A 9753-nucleotide genomic window follows, 5' to 3' on the forward strand; every position below is an offset into this window, starting at 1 on the left:
ACAGACACACACACACACAGACACACACACACACACACACAGACACACACACACACACACACACACACACACACACTACAAAAGAGTATCTTGCAGTGTTCATTTACTAAGTGATTACATCTTTGGAATAACTAATTTTTTGATCGCCTTTGTTAGGCCGGTCCCTGAGACGAATAGGACCCTGTCCCTGGATGAAGTGTACCTCATTGACTCCGGTGCTCAGTACAAGTAAGTAAACCAGGGCTGCTGGAGGAACTTGAGACTGAATTCAAGGCCAGAGTTCGAGGAGGTGGACAAGTCGTGCTCTGGCTGAGCGCACCCAGCTGCTCATCCATCCCTTGCCGGCCTCTGGTGGATGCTGTCTGTCCTGTTTTCTTTTTTGACCTCTCATTGAAAAAGCCCAGTTGTGACTGTCTCTGTGAAGGATGAAGGAGCAGTGTAGTCCTTGGCTACAAATTGGTAAATTATGAAATAAATAGCTGAAGGAAAGTGAGCCTTGGGAACCTGTGTGAAGTTCTCTGCTCCATCCCAGAAAGCAGTCTGCCAGCTCCTGCTTGTGGCTGCCACCCTGGGGCCTGAGGGAGGAAGGAAGGGTTGATTTTGAGTGTGCGGATCTGAAATGTGAAATGTGAAATGGGGATCTGCCTCTCCATTCCTGAACTTTCAAAGCCCTCCCCTTCAGCATTTTTCTCTCAGAAGAAAGCTGAACCCTGAGGGGAGCCAGAGCAGATACTGTGCTCTGTGTGTACAGAAAGTTCCCCTTCCCCACTGCAGCTGGAAGCCAATTATTAAATGACCTCGGCCAGTGCCTTTGGGATACGTGGGGATCACTTGGTCATAGCATAAATTCCTATCTCTTTTGAATTTTATGGGAAGATTCTGGAAATTACATTTTTGGTGTGATTAATGTGAACTAATGTATGTTAAGAGATGCCTCTGGGTGGTTTTAGGGTTCCCCAGTTCAATAATCCCTTTGCTCTCAGTAGCAGGAAATGGATTTTGGCTTTTTTGCTACAAGTACTTGCTACAAGGTCTCTGCCCTCTTAGTCATAACCAGTGATGGCTGTCTCATGGAGTCCTTCACTGTATGGACCAGGACTAGTGTATGTCAGGGCCCAGTCCATTCTTACTCTATCAAGCCAATTTTGCATTCACACCTTGCCTTATTTTTTATAACAATTTTATTGAGATGTAATTCCCTCACTTTTTTATGTACATGTAAAGTTGTACAGCCATTGCCATCATCAATTCATGTATGAGTTTTTATACAGAACCTTGCCAGTTCTCTTGGGGTCTGTCTAGGAGTCTGGCTGATGGCTCAAATAGTACCTGCTTAGCCTTTTCCAAAGTGGGTGTTTCCAGTGCTGTCCCCACCAGTGCTGCATAGTTTCTCCACACACCCATCTGTTTCAGTGGTGAGCAAAGGTTACTTAGACTGGAAAAACTTTTTTTCTACCTTGAAAGGGATGGAACCACAGACGTGACCCGGACTATGCACTTCGGGACCCCTACGGCTTATGAGAAGGTAATGTGTGTGACGCACAATCCCAGGCCCTCTCCCTCTAAAAAGACACTGCTTTTATCAAAAGGATTGCATAAATAAATAAAAATCGTAAGTGGGCAGTAAAACGCTCATTTTTGTGGAGTCAGGCTTATCAGCTTTATGAGATCTGTGTAATTAATTATTGGGGGCCAAGACATTTGGAGGAAATTTAAAAGCACGCTGTCAAGGTCAAAGCAGCTCAAGTTCAACTTCAAATAGCTTTGCCTTCTCTTTGACGGGGAGGGGTAGTAAAACGCATGCTTCATCAGCAGTGTCTGAGCTGGAGTCTGAAAGCTACCCTCTTAGTTTTCAAGGGCAGCATTCCTGTTTACCGCCTCCCTCTCAAGGGACTTTGGGGAATGATGGACGCTGTTTAGCTTCTGCTCTGAGTAGTTAGAAAGATAGCATAGAGCTGTGAGGTGGAGAGATCCTGCCAGGGACCTGGACCTCTGCTTAGATCTCTGCTGTTACTGATTCTGTAGCCTTGAACAAACTGTGGCCACCTCCTGGCTGCACACGAGGCTCTGGAAGCCTTGATAGTCTGCTCAGGCTGAGTCTAGGATTGCTGTGTGTGTCTGAGGGAAAGGGGTTGGGTACAAGGTGTGCTGGAGAGCTTGCTTGGTCTCGGTGCCTTGGCCTTGCCGCCTGCAGCCATCCTTCCCTAGAAGACTTTGGGCCTTGTGTGCAGGATTCACTTTCTGTGATCACATGGAGGAGGCTCGGGTGTCAGTTCTTCCTTGGCCCTCTGGCAAGCTCTTGGCCTTCCAGGCAGTGCTTTTCTTGTCAGGGCTGACCCTGAGGATAGGATGGTGGTGAGGAGACCAGCGGTCTGGCTGCCAGGCCGGGTGCTGCCACCTTGAGTGGTGGCTGGCATGGTGATCAAGTGCCTGTGTCATGAAGGTTTTGTAGGATGCGTTGTAAACGTCACCTTGTCTCTCATCTTCCTGACAGCATGTTAGGATGCTGCTTCAGGGGAAGGCCGGGTGGTCATCTTTCTCCTGCTGCTTTAAGTCTAATTTCAAGATTTTTCTGGCAAATTGGTCTGTGGCTGGGCTGTTAGGTGTTTTTTTGTTTGTTTGTTTTTTTTTTGTTTTTGTTTTTTGTTTTTGTTTTTGAGCTCACCCTAATGTTCTCTGTAATACTGTTAGACACTGTAACAGGAAAGGTTCTCTGAGGTGCTAGAAGAATGTGTAGGGTTAAAATGCCTGTCTCCTACATCCGACTTCTGGATTTTTTTTTTTGTTTGTTTTGAGCAGGAATGCTTCACATATGTCCTCAAAGGCCACATAGCTGTGAGTGCAGCCATTTTCCCGACTGGAACCAAAGGTAGGTGGTTCGTTCCTGTACCATGGCAGGATCAGGGATCAAACATGTCTAAGTTTGGATGGAAAACGATACATCCTTTATTTTGTTCTGTCAGTCTTAGCCCAGTTCTGGCCCAGCTAGGATGTGCAGGATACTCCATGGCGTCAGTGCCCCCCTCAGCCCCCATTCCGCAAGACCCAGGCTTAGGGTGGTTCCCGGTGTCAGCTCTGACCAATAAGAGAAGTGGTTGGCACTGGGGAGAAACCGGGCACAGAGGCCTCAAGGCTGTGGGTAGCCTCCTGTCTGCCTTCAGCTTGGGGCCGGTGCCTCCTTTGATGACCCTTGTTGGATTTATGTTACTGGGATCCTCAGTTGAGATGTCCTTGAGTACTGGTGGATTGGTATTGGACTGCAAGGGGCAGGACCCAGGCTTTGACCCTGGCAGGTGGGCACACACTTACCTCCCTTCGACTTGGCCTTGTCCTCATTCATGGCCACCAGCCTGCTTGTAGTCTGTAGACTCTCAAGCTTGTAGTTCTGGAACCTTAAGCTCCCAGGAAGGAATGTCTGTGTCACCCAGTGCAGCCTTAATCTGCAGGAAGGTGCCCATCCCCCAGCCTGCTGCTGCAAATGATCCCCTGGCTTTAGACGGAGCTCTGCCTGGCTTCTCAGTGTTTTCTTTTGTTAGAAACTTTTTCCTTGTGCTGAGCTTAAATCTGAACTCTTCAGTAACTTTTGGTTTCTGTTTCACTTTCTTGAAGTCAAACATAATGCCTCTAATCTCTTTAGTGCGCATGCGGATGTCAAGTGGCCCTGTGTCTTTCAGGTCACCTCTTAGACTCCTTTGCCCGGTCAGCTCTGTGGGATTCTGGCCTGGATTACCTGCATGGGACGGGACATGGTGTTGGATCTTTTCTGAATGTTCACGAGGGTCCTTGCGGCATCAGTTATAAGACGTTCTCTGACGAGCCCTTGGAAGCTGGCATGATTGTCACTGATGGTAGGTGTTCCTCATGTGCAGGGCATATGGCAGTTCTTCGTGGTTTCGTATTTTTCAGTTATTCTAAAGGAAATTGGTAATAGCTTCCCCCTCCTGTCATCTTTGATTGACAGCAGTTTGTTTTTCAATTATCAGAGTGATTTGGGTTCATTTTAGAAAGACTGAGGTCTGGATAAGAATTTAAAAACATGCGGTCTCTTATAGGTGGAGACATTTTGTGTGTCTTCAGGGTCTTCCTGGACACGCTGCATTTGCTACCTTATATTGCCCAGTGTTGGTAAAGAGACCTCAGTGCTGCTGACTGTCCTATGGACACACAGTGTGCGCCATGTACCAGATGCCTAGTATTGTACCCTGCCTTGTGGTCATGTTTCAGGATCTGAGAACCCATCTTCTTGTACCTTAAATGCCCGTAGGATGGGGCTAAGTGGGAGAAGATGGATGGATGGATGGATGGATGGATGGATGGATGGATGCGGTGGGCTCCTCCCCCCTACTCCTTCTGTGTGAATGGGGTGGGCCCCTCTCCCCTCGTCTTCAGTGTGGATGGGGTATCCCCCTTCTCCTTTGGCATGCTGGCTGAAGGCGTCTCCGCTGTGGGCTGCCTCTCACTGTACTGTTTGCTCCAGAACCAGGGTATTATGAGGACGGGGCCTTCGGGATCCGCATCGAGAACGTTGTTCTGGTGGTTCCTGTGAAGACCAAGGTGAGTGTTTGTCCGTCTCTTCACAGAGTTCCTACTTTTACTGTGGGGAGATGAGTATCTTTGTCTTTGGAACCAAAAATGTGCCATAGTGGCACCAAAATGGAGCTTCCCTCACGTCAGAAGCTTCTCTCCTTTGTAAAACTGGAAAGGGAGAGAGGCTGTAGCTCAGTGGTAGAGTCTTGGTGAGGCACAAGCAAGGTGCCAAGTTCCATCCAAAGCACTGTCAAAAACAATTAAAAAGTTGTAGTGAATGGATGACTGTGAGATTTGGGCTGGGAGGGTAGAGGCACCTGCCACCAAGTCTGGCGACTTGAGTTTGATCCCTGGGACCCACATGGTAGAGAGCTGTTTTCTTACTCACACAGAGTTGAAACAAAAAGCTCAGTAAATAGGACAAGATAGGCCACACAGCTAATTGACTTGGATGGTTTACACCCCAGTAGACTCTCAAGACCCCAAACCGTAGGCTCCCCAAGTCCAGACACCCTCACGTCCTGTCCCCACCTTCTCCATCACAACAGACATTATCGCTCCCCTGCCCAGTGGGAGCTCTCAGCACCCCTGTTGGCTGGTTTCTGATAACTCAGGGGTGTGGCCAAGGTGGTGTGTGGGAAGTGGTGCAGCTGCACTAGCATTTCTTGTGGCGCCCTGGTGACTACCTGTCATTTCTCTGAGGGGTGCTGGGCTTGGTGGAGGAGTCCCAGCCGTTCACTGTGTAAAGGGAATGTAACCTGCCCTTTCCTCCTCATCCTGCAGTATAATTTCAATAACCGAGGAAGCCTGACCTTTGAACCTCTAACTTTGGTTCCCATCCAGACCAAAATGATAGATGTGGATTCTCTTACAGATAAAGAGGTAAGGAGGTCTGGGTGAAAATGTGGAGGAAACTGTCCCCCTCCATTCCCATGGTTCCATTTAGAGGTCAACTTTGACTGAAGTCCCGTGGACTAGTAGCTGGTATGTGCTGGGCTTTTAGCAGAGGTAGTCCTGTTCCACAGGCTGTGGAGCCCTAGGGCTCATGGTAGGCACAGCGGGCCATAGCTTTTCAAGGGAAACAGCTCTTCCTGCTTACATGCACTGAGGCAGCGTAGCAGCTACTTTTGTGTCCTCCAGAGCTGACAGAAGCAGCTTTTGGGAAAGGTTTGCTCTGGCCCAGTTTCAGGAGATTTCAGGCCATCCTACGGGGAGGACATGGAGGAACAGCTCATGAGTGTGAGGAGCTAAGGCAGAGTTTGTGATGACTGGAATGTGTAGCAGAGGCTTTTCATGTCACAGTGGACCAGGAAGCGGTGAGAAAGACTAAAACCAGGGACCAATCTGTGACCTTTGAAGACCTGCTGTTAGTGGCCTACTCCTGCCAACTAACAGACCCCACCTCCTAAAGGTTCTGAGTAATGCCACCTACTGGGGACAAGCAGTCAGAATCAAAATGTAGCAGTCCTCTTTAGCAAACATGGATGGGTCCATTTGTCTTTCCTACAAAAAACCAGATGGGTGTGAGGCCCCTGGGCCATTGCAAATGCCAGATTGTTGTCTTGTGTTGCAGGAAGCATTAAGGAGGCAAGAAGCACAGTCTGTCATGTGCTCAGTTTCTCACAGATGAGTGAGGCCATCCCGGTCTACGGCTGTGGTCACCTTGTGTGGCACAGCAGGGTTCACTTTCCAAGCTCCCAGCGCTAGACACATCCAAACCCTCCAAGTGCTCCAGCAAGTCCCCAGCCGTATGCCAGAGAAGGTGGCAGGCCAAGGTACCTGGAGTAATGACTGAGCGATCAGGCAGGGGATTAAGGTCAGGGAAGAAAGTAGGACCTGGAAAGGGCAGGAACAATTCGCTGGTCAGAGACAGAGCAGGTTTTCATCTAGGAAGTGGGAAACCAGGACACAAGCTCCACGGCAAGGTAGAAGTCCCAGCGAAAAGCTGGTGACTCGTGGGGACATAGGCCGGAAAAGACACTGTAGGAATGACCTCTGGCCCCTCCCCAGGGCGTTGGTGCACTCTTAAATGCAGGGCGATCGTCACTGGGGTCATCTTGGGTGTCCAGGGTACTCGATGTCCAGGGAGGCTGTAGAGTGGGGTTCACCCACCTAGAAGCCTCTGTGCCTTTCATTTAACATGTGGGTCACTGGGGAAGCTCACCTACTTCCTGTGTGCTTGGGCACACCTCTCTGATCATGGTGCCTGTGGTGCAGCCAGCATTTGTGTTCATAGAACACTAAAGGGGCCTGGCCATCCTTGTTTATTCATATTGTACATAGATTTAGAACAGGACGCTCGGCCTTACCGCCATCTAGTGTCCCATGTCTCTTCAGTGGGCAGACTCCTGTCTGCAGCTCAGGAGCCCCTCTCCACCCCACCAGAATGACGCTGGGGGAGCAGGGGAGCACGGGCACACAGTGGCGTGAGAGCCCCCTGCTTAGAAGTTCTGTGTCCCCTAGGGACCCGTGCCTCTTGTAGCATCCACTGGCTATACTTCCAGGGCCTTATCAAGGGACCCTTGAAAGCCCACGGCTGTAGTTTATGACCAGGTAAGTAGGTTGCACCGTTGTCCTGACCATGTGTGAATTGGGAGGTATTTGTCCCAGGGCATGCTCCATTTACTCAGGGAAGTAGTGCATGAGGAAAAGTTAAGCAAGGCTGTTTTTTCCTGAAAGATTTTTACTGACTCACAACCCACTTAGTGACACTGGACGCAGACCACTGGGATATGCCATGTTCAGTGAGTGTCTATACACCTTGCCTGGCCAAATCACTAAAGGATCATTGTGGGCGACTACTCTCCCTTTGGGTCATAAGCAAGTTTCCCTAGACAGCAGCAAACAGTGTTTGACGTACCAGGTCTCACTGTTTGGTTTAGCGAAGGGCCCCTTTCTTATGTATCGCCTCACAGCCTAGGACACCATTTTTCTCAAGGAATGAATGGTAATAGCTCAAAACAAGGTTTGTCCTTTGTGCTTTTAAAATACCTGCTCATTGTGCTTCAGTATCAGCCTGCTCCTGACTGCCCTCTAGGGGTTCTTTGGAGTAGGTCTAGCTTTTCTCACCAGATGGCAGCAGAGGACCGTAGTCTGATGTGACATCAGGGCAGTGCGGTATTGCCCAGGCCCTAATGAGCCAGTTTGCAACTTCTTGTGTCTCTTCAACTCTTAACTAAAAGGGCTCTGGGAGTGTCCCTTTTGTCCCCAAGGTTACAACAGGCCACCCCTTCACTACGTACCGAGCTGTTTCCACTGCTGGCAGCCTTAGGTCTGTTGGGCTTTGCTGCAGACACAGACACACAGCCCTTCACTAGTTTTGACACCCTCACTACCACTTCCCCAGCTCGCAGCAGGGCTAGTTTGCTTCTGTCAGTGGGCGTTAGGGCCCTGGCTGCGTCAGAGCCTGTTGACATCAGTGCCCTGTCTGTTGCCTTTGGTTTCTATGCCCGTCGTGGGCTCTCGGGAGGCTTTGGTACCTGGTGCAGACCATCCCTGGAAGCTAGCTCCTTTGTAGTGACACAGCCTCCCTGAGTAGCTTGTCTCTCAGTTGCTACAGTCAGTCTCTTCAGCCTTGGCCCAGTTAGGTGTATGTTCAAGTCCATCCTATGGACTTTGACCTCACTTCCTTCACTTTTTTTTCCTTTTCCCCTGATTCCTGAAAGGGGGAGATTTCACCCTTTGTGCCTGTCACAGACCTTTTGATAACACGTCTGGGGTTAGCAGTTCCCAGGCACCCAGTTCTGTCAGCGTCTACTCTTTAATCCTTTTTTTTTTTTTTTTAAATCTTTGGTGATGGTGGCATATTCCACAAGGGCCCTAGAGTCAAGCTCGTTCCCAGCCCTCCTCTGAAGAACCATGGTCCTCGACCGCCAAAGGCTTTGTATCCTCTAGACAACTGCAGAGCTGAGCCACCTGGGCTTAGCTGATGCTCTCATTTCTTCAGCTTTAGTGGGTATAGGACAGGAAGCTGAGGATTGTCGGGTCTCAGCAGTCGTCTTTACAGCCCTCAAGGTTTGTGCAGGTCTGTCAGTACCCTGGAGTGGTGCAGGGTTAAGTCCACACGGCCTGGTAAATGATCTAATCCCATTCCTCGTAGGCATCTGTGGATGTGGCCTCCCGGTGTCCTGACAAGGGGAAGCCCTGGTTACAACCCGCCCTGCACTCAGGGAAGCCCAGTACCTTGGCTTGCCACCAGGTTATTTTTGGTTCCCTCACAGTCATTGCTAGCTCAGGTTGGCAACCACACTCTTCAGGGATCATTCCACCAGCGGTGCAGCCTGTCTGTTCCCAGGGAAGCAGACTCAGGGAGTCTAGGAGCAAAAGGACAAGGTTTCACGCGTCTTTCCTCCCAGCTGTGACGGTGACACCTAGGCCTCTCACTGTTGGCCTGTGTGGCTTTTCAGTAACAGTGTGGTGTCCTCCTTCCTCTGCAGTGTGACTGGCTCAACAGTTACCACCAGACCTGCAGGGATGTGATTGGGAAGGAACTGCAGATACAAGGCCGCCAGGAAGCTCTCGAGTGGCTCCTCAGAGAGACAGAGCCTATCTCCAAGCAGCATTGACCCTGCCCTGCAGCTGTTCTGTAGGCTGCTGTGAGGGGGAAGAAACACGGCAGACCCCGACTTCTTTCTCCTTACCTCTTCTTCCCGACTCCCTTTTTACTTTTAGACTCTAAGAAGAACCGAAACTCTTCTTACCCACTTTGATATTTTCTTGCAAACAGTCTTTTATGAATTTTTAATTGTTGAGAATGAGCCAAGAATAAAACTGCTACACCAGAAGGAGGAGGCCCCACAAAGCTGAAGACTTGACAAGGGGGAGGCATCCCGAGGCCTCTGGCCAGTGATGGCTGATGGTGAACACCGAGTGCTCCATGATGGTCTCGTTCCAGGTGCTAGTACATCAGTCATGGTCACCTTGATGTTCATGAGACCCTCTTCCCATCAGTGAATAAAAACATCAAAACTGTGTTGTTTTCACTGTTTCTCTCCCCAAGGTGCTGTTTCCCAGGAAGTCAGGCAAGCTGATTACCATGGCTGCCTGTCAAGAAACACCTCCTCCCCCCCCAAAAAAAACCTCCATAGAAATGGAAATCAAAGAAACAAAAGACTAGTAAATCAAAAAGATGCCCAAATAAAGTAAAAAAGACACCTAAAGTCTGTAGAACACCATTGCGTTCACTTTGTATTGGTCAGTGACTCAGGGCGTGGGAAGTCTGCAGAA

The 9753-nt window shown here is 49.6% G+C and overlaps 1 protein-coding gene across 8 annotated transcripts in view; it reads left to right on the top strand.

Moving 5' to 3' along the window:
- Positions 1-9498, top strand: part of Xpnpep1 (X-prolyl aminopeptidase 1) — a 50114-nt gene extending 40616 nt beyond the window's left edge. For 7 of the 8 annotated variants that reach the window (XM_027407041.2, XM_027407038.2, XM_027407042.2 and 4 more), the window contains 7 exons: positions 157-228; positions 1465-1525; positions 2800-2869; positions 3675-3848; positions 4478-4554; positions 5311-5409; positions 8964-9498. In XM_027407041.2, coding sequence (XP_027262842.1) covers positions 157-228; positions 1465-1525; positions 2800-2869; positions 3675-3848; positions 4478-4554; positions 5311-5409; positions 8964-9092 — 682 coding nt within the window. In that variant the 3' untranslated portion in view covers positions 9093-9498. Of the gene's footprint in view, positions 1-156; positions 229-1464; positions 1526-2799; positions 2870-3674; positions 3849-4477; positions 4555-5310; positions 5410-6990; positions 7069-8963 lie in introns of those variants that run through there. The other variant, XM_027407039.2, reaches the window with a different exon arrangement.
- The last annotated feature ends 255 nt before the right edge of the window (positions 9499-9753 follow it).

This window comes from Cricetulus griseus, chromosome 3, assembly GCF_003668045.3.
Source record: "Cricetulus griseus strain 17A/GY chromosome 3, alternate assembly CriGri-PICRH-1.0, whole genome shotgun sequence".
Classification (NCBI taxonomy): Eukaryota; Metazoa; Chordata; class Mammalia; order Rodentia; family Cricetidae; genus Cricetulus; species Cricetulus griseus.